General features: G+C 38.4%; 1 protein-coding gene across 2 annotated transcripts in view; it reads left to right on the top strand.

Annotated features, from left to right (window-relative positions):
- Positions 1–18,600, top strand: part of LOC111871260 (jmjC domain-containing histone demethylation protein 1) — a 55,531-nt gene that overhangs the window by 13,354 nt on the left and 23,577 nt on the right. For both annotated transcript variants that reach the window (XM_023864236.2, XM_033754172.1), the window contains exons 6-12: positions 957–1,226; positions 2,369–2,566; positions 7,413–7,619; positions 8,314–8,589; positions 9,868–10,029; positions 11,813–11,905; positions 15,224–15,493. In XM_023864236.2, coding sequence (XP_023720004.1) covers positions 957–1,226; positions 2,369–2,566; positions 7,413–7,619; positions 8,314–8,589; positions 9,868–10,029; positions 11,813–11,905; positions 15,224–15,493 — 1,476 coding nt within the window. The remainder of the gene's footprint in view (positions 1–956; positions 1,227–2,368; positions 2,567–7,412; positions 7,620–8,313; positions 8,590–9,867; positions 10,030–11,812; positions 11,906–15,223; positions 15,494–18,600) is intronic.

Below are 18,600 nucleotides of genomic sequence, written 5' to 3'. Positions count from 1 at the left end.
TTTAAGATCATTTTAGTGAAAGTTTCATGTTCCTATCTCATAGAATTTAAGAACAATGATGAATAAATAATTTTCGAGCAAAATTTAAATGGCCGGCTGAATATATTACCGCAGGAGCCGCGGCCGCGGAATTTAAATGACCACGTCAAAGGGTTAAGCCGTGGGTCCCGTGTCGTAGCTTTATGGCACATAAAAGAACCTCATATCTCCTAAGGAGGTCACTGAGCAAAATTCAAGGACATTTCCCGCCCGACAGTAGTGTCTAACGCTTCTGATAGATGGGGGAAGCATTATAGATACCGCTAAGCCAGTAGAGGCCGAACTCGCTGGCTTGGTCGGGACTGATGGTAAGCACCAGTATTGGTAGGGTATAGAGACGGGTAGAATATCATAGAGGGAAGCACAGTGGACCAATACTGGTCTAAGTGCATGGGGAAATCCACCCTCTCCAATAACTAACTAACTGACTGACTGACTGACTGAGTTTTGCGTGGTGATTTTGGAACAGGATGTACTGAAGTACATGTGTTAATAAAGTCAGACTCAAGAACCCCCCCACACACACACACACACACACACACACACACGCACGCACGACCGACTATATGGAGTTGAGGCCTTCTTCAGAATGAAATATTTAACAAGCCACATAACAAATTTCCAGCATTATATAGAACCAAAGGATCAGTACTGTGTTCACAAGAGCCAGCCACTGCACCTTATCATGAATCCAGTCCACACTCCTTACTGTCACTTTAAAGAGACCCAAACAAAACTACAGACAGTATTATAGTTTTGTATATTCTAATCTGTTGTCATTTATAGATAACAAGTAGAAGTAATTTGCTGTAGAAATTTGTCATTTAATGAAATGTAGTATAATCTAGTTAGTACAGTTGAAGGGCTCTGTAATGGATTTCCTTTTTTACTGAAAAGATTGTTTGACATCATTACAGATCTTCTGGTTGATTCCCCCTACAGAACGGAATATCCAGTTGTATGAAAACTGGGTTCTGTCTGGAAAACAGTCTGATGTATTCTTTGGTGACACTGTGGATAAGTGTGGCCGAGTGACTTTAACAGCTGGAAATACATTCTTCATTCCTACTGGTTGGATTCATGCAGTCTACACACCACTAGATTCACTTGTTTTTGGTGGAAATTTCCTTCATTCTTTTGGAATTGAGAAACAGTTGAAGACTGCACAAGTTGAAGATACCACACATGTATGTTACAAGTTTTGTTGAAACCTTTGACAGGTAATAAGAGAACTTCACTTTCACAGAAGTTGTAATAATGTATTGGGGAAGTGTATGGTGTATTGTTTTCTTTCAGAGGTGGGTTACTTAAGTACTCTTTCAGTATAAGATGGTAGAATGGCCAGTGAAGTTGAAAGTATTTAGGAGGAGGCACCCATGGCCTGATCGGGGTACTATCTCTGAATTCCCTAAGGGGCTGAGGAAAATCACAAATAACCTCATTCAGGATAGTCTGTGACATGTCTTTCTCACTTTTACATTTACTGCTAGCTTGGTATGGTACCACCTACTGAGTTGTGAACATGTTAGAAGCTTATAATAGATTAAGAACATCATATATACAGTAGAACTTGGTCATAACGTCATCAAAGGGACCTAAAAATAGTGTCGTTATAAACGAATGTTGTAACCGAAATGGGCACTTCCACAGTAGCCTTATGTTAGTCACGTAAAAATCTACCAAAAACCGAGTTAAAATGTTGCATTTTTTAGTGAAATACGTAGTTAAGTACAGACTAACGTAACATTAACATGGAATTGCCCAAATGTGTAATATGAAAGACATATTACAGCGCTTTTCACTGACAATACACACATTTTCATGGTTTTTGTTTGCTCTAGGCAGATGGCTTGTATAACACTCCAGGTCACAACCACTTCCAGCTCATTCACATTCATGTATCATCATACCAACTGATTCTATGCAGTCTCAATATTGAAAAATCATAATATAACCCCCAGAAAAGATAGTCCCAAGCTAAGGTGGCCAATTTTTTTTGTTCATCAGCGTTCATTAATCGGTAGGTCACCCTTCTGACAAATTCCATTGTCAGGTAACAACTCCATGCCCAATTTTACTTAGATCCATTCTGATATTATCCACCATTTTATGTGCTAAGTGCCGTTTTCTATAGAGATTAATAAGCCAGAATTTTGCAGTGCATTTATTATTTCTGCAAAGAATTTGTTTGTCTCATCATGCTCTGTTTTCTCCTGTCTCTGTTGTTTCATCACTCAGGTCCAGATATTTTTCTTGTATTTCTTTGTATTTTATGAGTACTATTTTGACTGTTTTAAGAACATATGACATAATATGTTTATTGGTTCAGGTTCCACAGAAGTTCCGGTACCCATTTTTCACAGAGATGCTGTGGTATGTGCTTGAGCGTTATGTCCACTGCCTGTTAGGACGTTCTCACTTGGATGAAGGAGGTGGTGGAGGAGCAGGGAGTCCTGATTCGGACACTCCAAAACCTCAGAATTCTCCTCAACAAGCTCCAGAAGACCACATTCATTTAACACCACAGGTATGGAAGGTTGCGTTAAGGGTATCCTTTGGCAGCTGCAAGATATAATTGGATGTGTTATTTTTCTATACCTCTTTTACTTCTTAGAGAGGTGATTCCTAATGTTTTCATTAAATAATGTGTCGATAAACCATGTGTTACCTTCTTACCTTTGAAATTGATGTGCTGAAAGTTGACAGAAGAGGGTAATTCTTAGTTCAAGTATCATGTACTATGAAATACATTTTTGTGTAAATGTTGAATTTTCGAGGTTGGATGTGGGGGATTTTTTTTCCCAATTCAAGTGTTAATTTTTCATCTTGAACTTTGAGAATTTTCATGTAACTGCTTTTTATTTGTGTGATAGTGTGAAAATCAATCGTAATTGTTGGCAGTGCCAGCACAAATCATATCAGCAGCGTATGTTTCTCATTCCCTTTTTCTGTCCATTGTGAAAAAGGACATGACCCTAAAATTGAACTTTGTAATATGATCTTTGAAATGTACTGGAAACAAGTCTGATATCAAAGGTGTGTTAAGTACACTTAGCGCATTGCGAATAGTGGCCATGTTTGTAAGTCATCATAGTAAGCGAAGTTATGCAGTAGAAAATATTGTCGTTATTGTATTGATTCTTTAAACTTTTTGAGTTAGTCGTTTTTATTGCATCTTGATCCAAAGAAGTTTTTCTTGCATATCTGTAATGTGTTTTAAATCATATTGTTTTCAGTACAGTGTTCTTATCCAAGTTATGTAGTTACGATGTGTAATGTGAAGCTGATGACTGAAAATTTACATAAATTAATGATTCCCAAAGTGTTCACAGAACTTTTGGTTCTGTGGTAAGATAGTGGAGGTATTGCAGATTTTTTGTTAGTATGACAAGCCTGGAAGCTTTTTCTGCACCCAGTGAATCCTCAAACTGAAGTTTTCAGTGTAGAATTTTATGGTTTTCCTTTTTATTCTATTTTAGAATTTAAGTAATTCACATTGCAGATTTTTTCATTGATTCATCCTCAAGGTGGTGGTATTGTTCAGTACCACTGATGCAATATCAACTTCCAGTGCAAGTTGTTATATGTTCATTCATGTTACTTCAGATTCTACACTGCAGCAATGATTCAACAAACTTGTTCTCTTCCTTCATATATATAAAACAAAAACTAAACTCTGTGGCTTGAGTCCGCAAGCAAACTAACCAATTGAGCGACCACCACTTGTCGGCGAAGTTAGTGCCAACTTTAGCTGATAGAGAGTGTTACATGGTCAGCGCAACAAATCCTCATGGCCGTTAATTTCGGTTTTCTAGACCAGAGCTATTTCCTTGAAGTAGTTCCTCAGTTATCCTCATGAGGCTGAGTGGACCCTGTTCGAGACCCACTACCTCTCAGAAAATCTGGTAGCACCAGGAATTGAACCTGGACCTCTGGATCTGTAGGCAAGAACTCTGACCAATAGAACACAGAGGTGGTCCCTTCATATATATAGCTTTCAGTTTTCTTTAATATTTGTATCCCATCTTAACACTTTGAGGACCGGCAATTTAAATATTTAAATCACCCTGGGGACCGGCATTTTGAAATCTAGTACCCTAACTTGTGAACTCTTCACTTTAAAAATTAATATAAAATCTAATTAATTTTATGAACTAAAATTTTTGGAGAACACCAATGCTCGTAGAAGTGCTTGAGAGTGTGATATTTCTGGAAACATTCCCCCTTTGTGAAGTGGCATTACACAGAACTTGCAAATGTAGGTAGTCATACTCCTTTTTTTGTGAACTGCGCAAACACGGCATTGCCTAGAAGGATGCTTCCCCTTGGAATGTTCGCTCTTCACAATTTTCAGGAGAGTATGTTTCCACATATCACCCGAGAGTCACCGAGGGGGGTCCACATGAGGCCTGTGTGGGGTGGGAGTTGATGGGCCCGGTCGAACTAAGTCCGTGTCTGACTCTCATTCTGCCACCACCATTTGGTCTGTAGTCCAGGCCTTTGCCACATTCAACAGAAATGCTTTGTATTTCAGTTTCGACTCAGGGTTTAGAATTTTTGTAAACCAAAAATGAATTGAAAATGGCACAGTTTATAAGCCACAAGGCAACTTTCTTTATCCACTTTATTGTTTTCCTAGGAAGAGAATAATAGGCCAAGTATTGATCTGCTCTGTCAACTCCCTTTATGAACATATTATGCTCAGAAATACAAATAGGCTTCTTTACCTGTCCATGTCTCCTTTGAATATCAACCATGCTCGAATTGTGAATTGTGGAAATCATATTCACAACAAAAGTATCCCTCCAGGACTGAAGAATAATATCCCCTTTCCTCCTGAATGTGGTTTCACCATGTTTCAGGGATTTAGATTCCTCTTTCAGATCTGGAGGAAGGCCTCTGTTGACCCTAATTGTTCCACAAACACGTACTTTTCTCGAGAGAAGGTATTCTGCAGTCACCACACTGTTATAATAAAGACATGGTAATGTTGATCAAGAGAGGGCTCCAAAACGAAAACAATAGTTTCTTGTAATTTTTTGCCTTCACCAGAATAAATTTCTAAATTTCCAATATAGCCTGAAGTGCTTTCAGTAACTACATGAACAAGTAGGTCATACTTTCTTGTTCTCCGAGAGATCGCTTGGTCTTTGACCGCTTTTGTCCTTTATCCATATTGCACTACTAACTTCCTGCCTGGTAAATACAGCTTGAAGGGACAAAGATCATTTTCCTTTGGAGTGGGGAACCAAAACAGCGAGGTCAAGTTACTGACGACTAAACCAACATTCCGGAGTTTTATTACGTAGTAGTCATGCAGTTGTGTGGCGCCAGAGCAAGGTATAGTGTGTTACAGCCTAACGTCTCCTGAAATCATGATATTATGTGACCGGTCCGCCACGTTTAAAAGTGAAAAGCATTATAGCATACAACTGGTCCTTTAAGTGTTAAACACAGTCTGGCTCCTGTTGAAATAGGTAATTTCAGATCACGGGATTCTCAGGTGTTCCTTTTCTTCATTTTTGCTTTCTGCCGTTTTTTTCCATCATGTATACCATTCTGTAAGGATCTCTTTTTCATGAGGAAGAAGACAGTGAGTTTTGAATACCTATGACATCTTCATTTGTTTCACCTCATACTACTTTTGCTACATCTGTGTGTGTGTACCACAGCAGTTCTCAATTTCAATCTCTTTTACAGTTATTGAATTTCTAGTGCTTAAGGCCCTCTGCCAATAGAAACTCCTGTCTCACCAGCAGGGATCTTTCCTGTCTCTGTGGTACTTTATCACAGTTTTGGTATGACTTACAATTTGTGTATCAGTACAGAGTACTCTTAAGATGAAGGCTGAATGAATTCTGTTTCTGTATGCAAGTGAAGGTGTGTGACCTAGAATCATATACATCCATGTAGTCCCTGTATGGGATCCAGATGGTAATAAGGGCATTAGTTTGACAGTATTTTTGGCTGGCAGCTCCAATATCATCAATCATAAGCCACCTGAAGCCTTGTATGCCTATGCCAAGACCAGTATTGTTGGTTACAAGAGGGCATCTGTTTGCCTGTGTAAATTTACTCTTGTATTCCACCTTGATGTCTCATACATCCCACCTGTGACTGTTATGAGAGGCAAGCCATTTGCCCATACATGTTGCTTGTTCTTTGCTGAGCCCACTTTCACTTTTCTGGAGTACATGTTTTATACTGATAGGTCATTTGTTCAGGGATCAACTGGATGCAGCCTTGTCTATGAAAACCAAGTTTTGTCATACTGTCTCCATGGCCTTGGTAGCATGTATATGGACAGCTGTATGCCATCTACTGAGCTCTCTTGATTTCATCAACAACCTTGGCAATTTCACCTCCGTTACACAAAATGCATAGTCTCCAAGGGCATGTTCCAGACCAAGCAGTCGCATTCGGGATTGTGCATCCAGTGTTCATCTGCACAGGGCAGGGAAATCTGTTGTATTTTGTTGGGTACCTGGCCATACAGGTCTGCCAAGGAATGAGCTCCATCAGAGCTGAGAAGATTGTTGTCACACGGTTTTCCGATCAGTCACACTTGTTAAGAGGTGATCTGACATCTGTTAGTGATTACCATTCTACACATTCTGCAGGAATGGCCACATGGGGATGACCCAACATTCCATCTTATTGACACATTACAAGACATCTTCCAGGAAATGATCACCCTAACTTATTCCGTGTTGTGGAGTTCCTTTGTGGTGAAAAGATTGACAGGTCTACTTAATTGACTTTGTTTTATTCAAAGTTTGAGCTTTTTTTTTTTTGTCTGCACTGTTGGTTTAAAACTTGCCCATATACAGCCTGTTTTTATTCAGACTTTTCAGCACAACATTATTTTATTGGACTTTTACCAGATGTTAATAGACAACTTCATCTGACACACATCTGCCTCTAGTTTATTTCATATTGGGTTTCATAAAATGTGATCTAGTCTGACATTTGTCTAGGCATGTATAGCCCTTGATTATGATACACCTCCAAATCCACATGCAGACTGGCTATAACTACTTTTGCTAAAAATTAAGTTGGAAACTTTAGAGCCACCTGCCACAATCCTTGTTTGACATCATCCTAAATGGATGATATATAATCTCTACAGTAAATATGTCATAAGTTAAGTGGATTACCTAACTAGCTTGAGCTGAGTTTAATTTCTGTGATAAAAACATCAGAATTAAATGAAAGTGAGTATATAACTATGATTGTCAGACAGTGATAGCTCTAGTGTGGGATTATTCACCATTAGGAGTATGTGATAATGTGTAAAGTTTCTTTGCATGTATATTCTGCTGTTGTAAGTTTGTAACAAATGTCTGAACTGTGTATGTGAATTTGAATTACAGGAGCTGCATGGACTTAAAGCCATTGTAATGTTCCTCCATTCACTACCCACCAACAAGAAGAATGTACCAGAATTAATTCGAGATCCTATTGCCCTTATTAAAGATGTACGCACTCTTGTGGAACAACATAGGTATGACAGTCCTGAGGCTGCTGTCACTGGTAAACCAATATTGAGAGGACCAGATCAGTCTGACAGACTAATTTTGGTGAGTATCTCTGCTTATGAAGATGCTACCTGCAAATCATTAATCTATTTACTGCCATGTAGATTTGTGTGAGAATGTCCTGTGTGAGGTGCTTTCATGCTTTAAATTGAAGCTATTTATGTTTGAAGAAGAGTTTTATCTTCTGGGATATAATGGTATGTTGATTGGTGAACGTTAACTGAAGTTTTGGTGGAACATGTCACCTCCATGTTCAGGGCTGAAGAGTAAGCCAAGCAAGAAATCACCATGAAGCAGGCAGCATGCAGAGCTCTGCTTATATCTGAGAAGATAGAACTCTTCATAACCACTGCTTTGGGAACATCAGATCCTATTCATGTTTTATTCTTATAATGGAAGATCACTTAAACAGGTCAGTTTTTCACCATAGGTTCAGTATCTGCATACAACTCATGTATGTCACAATATACCACATTGATTCATTGAAGCAACTGGTTTACAAAGTGGCAAGGCCATGCTTTCGCTTTGGGTCAAAAATACTCCAACCATTCTTGTCACCTGCACATTGAGATCAACATTTTGGAGGAAGAAAGTTACATTAATTAATTTTTATGGCTGTTGTAATTAATAGTAACATTTACATTTCTCCCGTGTTGCTTGCACTATGAACTTCTATCCCCTATCCCTTCCCTTCCACGGTAATGATCAAAATTTAAACACTTTTTCCCCACATTAGCCCAGGAATCGTGGGCGTCTTCCTTTGACCAAGAACTCTGGTAACCGTAGTTCAACGCCTTTGCCACCTGGCAGTAAGCAAGGGAAACATCGTGCAGGAGGTAAAGGTGGAACCAACCAGGGCGGAGGGGGTCCAAGGAGAAGGCGAACACGATGCAAGAAGTGTGAGGCTTGTCAGAGGAGTGATTGTGGTGATTGTTCATTCTGCTTGGATATGGTCAAGTTTGGTGGTTCAGGTCGAGCAAAACAAACATGCATCATGAGGCAGTGCTTGCAGGTATTGTTGCATTTTTATAATATGTAGATTCCTGATTGCCCAGTGTGGATTGGAGGTGAATTTTCATGGCTAATCATTAAAAGGAATATGTAACTAACTTGTGAATTGAGATTTATAAAATGTCCCATACATTAAGAGTATTATACTTCACTGCAAATGGTAGAAGTATGGGTGTGATTTCTGAGAAACTCCTGTGCTATTTGTACACATGAAAGAAAACCCAAACAAAGCCTTCTTGAGTTTTCAAGTACATACCCAAATGTGAAATAAAACTCCATTTGTTCTATAGTCGTTGCTTTTTAAAAAGTTATTTCATATTAAGTTTATCTTTTGACATTGGACACACCAGTGGGTTTTCTAAACAAAGCCGTGGAATAGTGTATACTACAAATTTAACCAGTTCCAAAGTTCTGTATAAGGTAGTAGACTCTTCACTTGTAGACCTACATGTGTTCTGCACGCATCTTGAATGTAACTTAGTAAATAATTATTGGTGCAAGAAATGTTCTGAACAGAAGTTGTGAAGAAAATTGAAACATAGTTTATTCTCACATTTTCTGCGAGTCATATGTTTCCTTGATAATTAAACAATGTGAATACCCTAGAATTGTTATGCTGTCTGAATACATTCTGTAAGTTTGACCATATTATGAAGCTTCATTAGTGTATATATTGTTTGGTGATGCCACCAGACAATGCATTCTTGAATTTCATACACAGTGATTTATAATGAAGTCTGTCAATAATGTCATTAATATGCAGAACCAAATTCAGAAGTTAATGTAGAATAATGGTTATGGCCACACTGTGCCTGGGATATGCCAAAGCATCTGTAGTACGCTAGTGAGTAGTTCATCTGTGCACACTTCATGAAGCTGAACAGTACTTTCAAGCCAGGAAAAGATGTGTTTACAAGTGAAGGTCCATTTTCAAGAACTTAAACTGGGAGGTGGATTGCCAGTTGCATTTGATCTTTCCTGATGGCATAAATGATGAGTATCCATTTTCACCCAGCCTGTTCTCTGTGAAGTTCACCTATAAGTTACTGTGAAGGTTTGTGGGAATTGGGTAACATTCAGATGTTACCCAATTTATGGATGAAGGATATTTTATTGTGCACAGTTGGCCAACAACTTCCGTTCAGAACCTTAATAAATGTTTTCTTTATGTCCTAAACCTTCCATTGGTGAAGGAGCTCTGAAGATCTTAAAATACATTTTCAAAGTGTAATGGAGTTAACTGGAGGAAAAACTGAATTGGAACATTTGATGCTTGTAGCCAATGCTCCCAGTTACTGCAGCCTGTGCCAGTTGCGGACTTGATGGCTGGGGCCAGCAACCTGTCATTCCAATTCAGAAGATGAACAGAGAGATACCTAGTTCACTAATGGAGTGCAGTGTGTGTTATGAGATTATCCATCCGGACTGTGTTGCCAAACTCGTGAGTATCTGTTATGAGCTGTCATGAGTAATAGTTACCACTCATGCTTCATATTTCAGAGGATCTGCTAGATTTTTCTTCAGTCGCTTTTGACAGATAGTAGGATAGTACCTTAATATAGGTCTTTGGCTACTTCTGTTTCCTCTCTGATTCATTATTCATAATCATCTGCTCATTTGTTGTTACACTGCTAATGCAGCTAATTAAAGTGCAATAAATTAAAATAAGGACTAGGCATATGCAAGTCTTGAATGTTTTAGGTCAAATCAAGAAAATAAATATTGTGAGGTTTTTCAGTCTTTGAATTTTTATTCTCAAGGTCAAGAATTTCAAGGTAACTGCTTTTACTGTGAGCAGCAGTAGTCTCCCAGTTCATCAGAAATTTAGTGGTTGGCAGTACTAGTGTGAATCAACTTTCAGCAAAACCTGTCTCATCTCCTCGTGCCCATCGTGAGAATGGACATGGCCGTAGAATTGAATTTTTGAAGTACTGGTTTGTGAAATTTTTATTGAAAAAGAATCTGATGTACACTTAGTACATTATGACAAGTGGTTGATATTTTAATTTGTGATTACAGTAAAAAATTTTATCTGGTAGAGAAAATCCCCTTTCTTGTTTTGATTCTAAAAATATTCCAGACTTTTGTCTTGATCTTGCCTCACAGTGGAAAAATAATTCCTGCACAAGCCTGCTTACAGCTATACCTAGTGTAATGGGGTATTAGTACTTACTGTTCTACAGTAATGTCTTGTGTTTAAACACTTAGGAATGTGTGAGTGGCAGCCACGGAATATACAAATATTATTACACTGATCAACTCAAGGAGAATGATATGAGGACATGTAGCATGCATATAAAAGTGAGCTATGATACAACATTTTACTTGGGACAGCCATAGATGAGAGAATAATTGATTCTTAAAGATGTAAGTTGTGAGGGTGTAATTTGAATTCATCTTCCCCAGTACATGCACTTGTGAAATTAGTAATGAGCCTCTGGGTTCTACAAGAGAGAATTTTTTGACCAGCCACCAATAGTTTGTCAAGAAGGACTGTGTTCCATGCAGATGGATAGTTGGCTAGTTAGCTTGTGTTTTCATAACAAGTCCAGTTGTAAGTTAATTCTGGGGTCTGTGTGGGATGGTGGCAGTTTTCTGTTGAATTTTGTTATTACAACAATCATTTAGTTGTAAGCATATTGTCATGTGATTGAGTGACTATATACAGGGTTTGAATCAATAATTGGATTTATTGAACTCTTATGGCACATAACTACAAATAACTACAGTGTTAATGCTAAATCATGCACTCTGCAATTCACTGCAGAATGTACAGAGTCTTTCCAGGCTGCTGTATATTCACTGATTGTCCCCTGGTAATGGCTTCCAATGCCGTAGCTTTCTCAGCTTCTGTGTTTATGTCCTTATTGGCCTGTGACTGCCTCACAGCTAACTCCTACTGTTCTAACTAGCATCTCAAGACTCTTAATCACAGCTGGTCCTTGTTACATAGCCTCAGCACAGACTGCATAGAAAACACCTCTCCCAGCAGTTCTTCAGTTGTTGCGTCATGTAGCTATCTCATGAACCGTGTAGAGAACACCGCTTCTCAGTTACTGCATTGTAGCATCTTATGAATTTGTCGCTAGCAACAGGCATATTTGCAGACCCATTACATAACTGGCTCTGTTGGGTTCACAGTTCTTGCCTTGAGCAAATATGCCACATTATGTCATTCAGTGGGATTTTGGAGTGTAAAATTGACTTCTATGTTGTTTCTGCAGTGTCCTGGTATGGAAGGAGTTGTAAACGAAGACCTGCCCAACAGTTGGGAATGTCCCAAGTGCTGCAAGGAGGGGAAGAATGTTGAGTACAGGGTGAGTGAATGTTTGTTGTTATATCCCTAGGTACAGGAAAGGTAGTCAGAATGTCTATACTTCTGTGTGCCAAAAATGATAGCAATACATACCATTACTAAATGTTCGTAATATGTACTTTTGTAGAGTTTTGCAGCATGTGTGAAACACTTATTTTTTTAATTGCCAGCTGCAGTCAACTAATGTGTTTTGTGTGATCACACCACCTTACAAATGTAAATGTGTGTGACTGTGGCTTTCTTCTCATGAACAAGCATTAAATGGGTTTGTGAGGGAATAGCAAAGGTTGTCTGATAGTAATAGTGGAAATTGGAAAATAGGTAAAAATGTTTTAAAATGACTGGGGGAGGGTGTGGCTGTGTTGCCAATGCCTACACCTTTATGACATGAGTTACTTAATGTTAGACGCACAATAGACTATTAGTCGCGGTGCATGGAGAAACCCACCCTCTCCAATAATAATAATAATACTTAACATTACCCAATCAAGTCTAAGCAGAATCTGGAATTGACCCCAGCCCACTTTATTGTTAGTTTGCTGTACATACAGCATTAGAGGGCACTGCTGATACACTACTGCAGCAGAGATTTCTACACACTGCAGTTGACGCCCATTTATGAATATTAGTGTGTATGTTGTGAGTATAAACAGTGATTTGTTGCTTTTGATGTATTGAAGTATATGCCAGGTATTGCAGAAGTGATTGTTAAGTTTTATGAACCATGTGAAAATGCTGAAGTTGTAAGAATGGAATGTTCTGACAGTAAAACAGAACTTCTTTTGGCTTATTTTGGACTTTACCCATNACCCATCGTCTGGTATGTAAAAGACAAAAGACCACGACGTTTCGGAGACTGGATCTGTCTCCGTCTTCAGGTGGATAAGGAAGGATAAACCTACTCAGGTGGGCCCGTTGGAAAGAGCTAGTCTCAATCACTGGACAAACTCCGGTCTGTAGAAAAACAACCTATGAACAACCAACAACCGGTTCCATCAGTGGGTTGTTTTTCTACAGACCGGAGTTTGTCCAGTGATTGAGACTAGCTCTTTCCAACGGGCCCACCTGAGTAGGTTTATCCTTCCTTATCCACCTGAAGACGGAGACAGATCCAGTCTCCGAAACGTCGTGGTCTTTTGTCTTTTACATACCAGACGATGGGTGAAGTCCAAAATAAGCCAAAAGAAGTACAGTATACACCATCGTCAGGATCCTTTCAAGTCTCTCTGAGTAAAACAGAAGCTTGAATTAATTGCCAAATTTAGAAAGGTGGAATTGGTGACAAACTAGCCAAAGATTAAGCCATAATGGTTACAAACCAGATGTGACATAATGAACAAGAGCAGTTTGTATTGATAAGGAAGTGCAATAATGATTCTGTTTGTTTTAAACCTAAGTTCATACAAAGAGTGCACCTGCACTGGTTCAGTTAGAAATACAATGGAGGACGGCCCACCTCTGATCCCATGTGTGCACATAGTCAGATTCTTTAATGAAGAATTGAGTTTGGAAGGTCATTTCAGAGCCTTGTATGTGACTGACCAGATTTAAACAACATTATGATATTCATGAAATTGCTGTCCTGGTGGATCATATTAGTGCTGCAACTGATTTCTCTTTCTGTAGAACTTCAGAATTATGTGCTAGAAGAACAGGAAACTGGAAAATAAATAGATTCTAAAGGGTTCTGATGATCGATGGTGTATAACACTCAGAATTACTGGGTTTTTGTACTTTGTCCATCGTCCGGTATTCTAGAAACTAGAAGAAACTTTTAGGAAACTGAATCTCTTTCTGTCCTCAGGTGATTGAGGTTAGCTCTTTCTAAGGGGCCCAACTAAGTATGTGTCTTCTACCCATCACCTGAGGACATAAACAGATCCAGTTTCTAGAATACTAGACGATGAACAAAGTTCAAAAACCCAATAATTCTGGAAAATAAATGTATAATGATAGTGAGTCTGGATTATATTGGAAAGACAGTCATGTAAGAACCTATGCTACTTAAGAAGAAAAGTGTTCCTTGAAGCATAATGTGTCTGAAGAACATCCTATGACCATATGTTGTTTAAATGCATCTGGAAACAACAACAAAATTTGTGTTAGTTAATAAAGGGTGTCAAGACAAACATCATTCTGGTACATTATTACAGCCAGAAAGGAGCTTGAATGGATAAAGACATTTCTGAAAATTTCCTTCATGAGAATCTTTTATAAGTTGAGTGTCCTGAAAAACAAAGTGAGAAAGCTCTGCCTCAGAAAGCATTGTTACTGCATGAACCTTCTCATCCCAGTGTTGGTATCACCATTGTAGAGTTTTTGCCTCCCCAGTGTCATAAACATAATACAGTTATGGATCAAGACTTGTGTCAGTGACACTGCTGTGCTGACCTTGATGTCTTATTTAGGAAGGTAATGTCTTTATGACATCCTTTTAAAAAAGATTGTATTAGATGCTATATTTATGATGTCTCAGACATTGCCATCAGGTAATGCTTGTTCGGTAGTGGGGAAATTTCATCCAGATCTAGAGGAAGATGTTTTTCCATATTTTGCCATCAAAGAAGTAAAGCCTTAAATTACTGATGTAGTGAATGTTTTGAAAGGGTTTGAAAATCTCTGAAGAAAACAGATGTATGGCTGCAAAGTGACATGTGAACTTGGCTGCCAGTAATGACTCATGAAAACCCAAGTTAACTTTTTCCTTCACCAAACATAAGAATATGTAATAACATACTGAAATATGTTAGGTATAGAACAAAGAGGTGCCACAAAAGCACGTATACTCCAGTGGTAGTCTGAAAATCAGAAAATGGTTTTGGAGGCCCGTGGCCAGTCAGCCACTAATTATTCCGACGTACACACAATTCATATCTGTGGGTACATAAGATCAGGTACTAAAACTGGGAAAACTATATGCAAATGGAAATCATTGGGGTGAGTGGTTGCTTTTGCTCAATCTCTTTATTTTTTTATCAAGTGAATAGTGTCCAAATAAATTACCACCATAACAGCTTTAAAGAATTCTTACACATTATAACCACCTTACAGTAATTGTGTAAGTGTGAGAAACTTCCATGTCGTGTTGCAGCTGTTTGCATTCCGCTATCTAAAGCTGCACAAACTCACATGAACCAAAATTACAGAAATTTTAAGGTAACTTAGACATGAAGTTTTATTAAAAATAAACTGCTTGATCAGAATAGGTTTTTCCACACAAATGTATGTAGTAATTATTGCTGGTTTTATATCTTCAAATAATGAACATGTTACATTTACCTCATATTTTTAATATGTTTATTTGAATTGTTTTATTTAGCCTCGTCATTTTAGAGCAAGACAAAAGTCATCAGACATCCGTCGGATGTCTGTGAGCAGTGATACAAATTCAGCATTGTTGGATGCAATTAAGGTTGAGGGAATGAAAGTGGAACTGGATGCAGTGGCAGCTATAAACACTACACCAGGTTGTGAAGATTTTGGTCGTCCACTCACCCCACGGGAAAATCCGTCTTCTGTTAGCCCAATAGCAGGTGATGCAGCTCCTGCAAAGAGGCCAAAGTTAGAACCAGATGATACTTTTAATGAGGTTAGTAGTAAAGTTACTGTAATGATTTAAATTTGGCATGACATAAATTATATTCTTTTGCATATTCTTTGTACAAAGACAAATTTTCATATGCCAGTTCTCACATTATTGCAAAATGTAAAGTAATAATAGACTTTAGCATGTTCTGATCAAATCCATGGCCAGGAATTGTCTATAATGTAACTATCTCTTTTGAAAAAGTAAATCTGATGAATTTCCTAGCTATGCCTGAATGTGTTAAATGCTTCTTGGGACAGGAAACAAATGCTGAGTTGTTGGTATTAAATATCAGAACTCCATGCATGACAACATTCCTCAAGCCATCCGAGTTCCAAAGCCTGTTTGCAGACAGACTGTAAGGCTGGAACCACACCAAGCAGTCACAGCAAGTCAGGACTGTTCAAGACATCACGAGTCACATCTTTTTCAGGAATATGTGTAGAATTATATGAGGCCGCTTACATTGACCTAACAAGATGAGACACATGAGATGCACAGCTAGTTGTGCATGGTGCAGTCAGACTGTCCCTGCCTGGTCCAGTTAAGACTGGGACCTCATGCAGTAATGATGGTGTGCTACATAATGGCTGAACAACTATGGTCAGATTCCTGACGGGGGGAACAGATTATGTCATCTCACTTACACGTCATGGAAAATTCCAAGGCCCAGGTTTCTTATCAGTGGTGCCAGAGGTTCCTTACTGAGGATTATAGCAGCCAGAGCAAAATGATGACCATGTGCATCTTGTTGTCTAGAGATCTAGAACAGTGTTTCTCAACCACAAGGCCCTGGCATCAATTATACCTGGCCCTCGTCTTTATAGAAAAAGGAATTTACCTAGCCACGGTCTGGCAAAGGTTGAGAACCGCTGATCTAGAATACTAGGAGCTCTTCCTTCCTGTCTCATGTGTACAGATTTATAAAAATAAAGTTTTTGGTTGTCCTCGACACCTTGTCTACAGAAAGGGAGTGAGATTTTTGATCACTGCTCCATCAGTGTGGACACAGCCAGCAGTCAAGACACTTCATCTTGTCTTGTTGAAACAGTCTTGTATTGTTGTGACTATTCACTGTAGTTTCAGCCTAAGTGCAATCTCAGTTTTAAGGTTACTCTGAGGGTTTGATCAGTTTCAACAGCAAACCAAGAAGAGCCATTGAAGGAGTTTTAACACTTGAGATAATGGGGCTGGGATCAATGAAATTAAACACCAAATGATGGAAAGTCTCTAAATTGTAAAACCTTTAATTTTTAATTCCACTATCATTTTTCAACTGAGAGACATTTCCTACACTATGCCAACCTGTAGTCTTGAAATTCCTGCAGCACTGCAGTAACATTAAGCACAAATGTTGCATATTTGTATCAAAACTTCTGGATCATTAATTACTATCTTAACCAGACTCAAAGATGATGTTTTTTTACTTCCATTTTCGTTCAGGCATAGGAGATTGTCTCATATTCACAAATGAAGAAGAATGTATAAAAGATTATTAGAGTCCAAAAATTTCTGGGAAAATATACACCTGCCAACTAGCTTTCCTTAGATGTCAGTGTGAGAATATTTCAGTTGTGACAGTCATAAAAGTTTTATAGTCATATCTGCTATATTCATCTTATCCAGTTTTGTGTGCATGCGCTCATCTACATTTTGTGGTATGGGACTTGAATCTTCCACTCAACCGAAGAGACAGTTGGTGGAAGCAGAAATATTCCCACATTGGTGCTGTATGTTGGCAGTAGTTTCTAGGTTTTCCATGGTTGTTAGTTATCATTAGGGACCGGATTTTAATGCAAATGCACATTTCTTTCTTGCAACCAGAAAGTATGCTCGTTTGGATATATGTATGAATTACTTCATTTCTTAAATTTTGGACGTGGTTTGATAGTGCATATAAATGCATATTTTGCCTGTTTTATGAATTAGCATCATATTTTCGAAGATCTCTATTTATACTGCATATTTCCTTTTTAAAATGTTTATCATATATATATTTTTTTTAATTTTATGTTCAAATTTTCAATCATGGTTGTGTATATACAATTTTTCTTTTCCGTATTAGAATATGTTGCATATTTGACTCAACATTTTGTCATGATTTATGTTTCTGATGCAATACCCAGGACGGGACTTCCCCGATCCCTCTACTTGTAACCTGCCTCATCCGTGTACCATCAAAGTGGCAGCGAAGAGATTAGTTGAAAGCGTTCACATGTAGCCATGAGGTTCGTTACACTTCTTCATTTGAAGGTGGGGGTCATTCACATTAGTGGCGACTAGTCTGTAGTTAAGTTTGTTTAGCTTTCTGTAGTCATGCCAAAAGTGAAAGAAAGCCAGAAAACTAAATTACAGCTGTATCAGCGGGAGTTCGAAGGAGAGATGATAAGTATGTATAACAAAATTTTTTATTGCCGAGCGTGTGAGAAAACAGTTGGTTGTGAAAAACGCTTTCAAGTGCTTCAGCATTTGAACACTAATATACACAAAGAGAATATTAAAATTAAATCCATGAAAAGTGCTCCTGTTCAAAAATTGCTTAGTGAATTTTCTAATAATAGTTTTTCCCAGTTTTCCTTTGATTTATGCCAAGACTTTTTAGCGGCAGATATTCTGCTGTGGAAACTAACCAGTCCTACTCTGAGAAACTTCATAGAGACGTATACACAGTGCAGAGTGCCAGTTGAATCTACTGTGGGCAGAAATTACGTGAAGCAATGTTATGATCTTAGAATTGAAAGCATTAGAGATAAGGTTCAAGATAATTTTGTGTGGGTATCAATCGACGAAAGACAAGATTGTGAGAGAAGGTTTATTGCAGATTGTATAGTTGGATTCCTTAACCTTTAAACGACTAAAGTCCCCATATGGGGTTGCAAAAATAAAGTCAGCGGTACGAATGACCCCATATGGGGTCGCACAGTCCGCGCGTGCGGACGTTATTTGAAATACATTTTTAATGTAGAAAATAATGTCCTACTTATATAATTTTTGGCCACCATCTGCATGGAGTGTCTGTCTTCCCACCTGCATCATCTGCCGGAATGTTGCCTTCGTGTGGAATTCTCAAAACAATCCGGAAATGCAGAGTCCGATTTCGCACTTCACGC

This window comes from Cryptotermes secundus, unplaced genomic scaffold (assembly GCF_002891405.2).
Source record: "Cryptotermes secundus unplaced genomic scaffold, Csec_1.0 scaffold699, whole genome shotgun sequence".
NCBI classification, from domain to species: domain Eukaryota; kingdom Metazoa; phylum Arthropoda; class Insecta; order Blattodea; family Kalotermitidae; genus Cryptotermes; species Cryptotermes secundus.
This window is presented reverse-complemented; position numbering and strand designations above follow the sequence as displayed.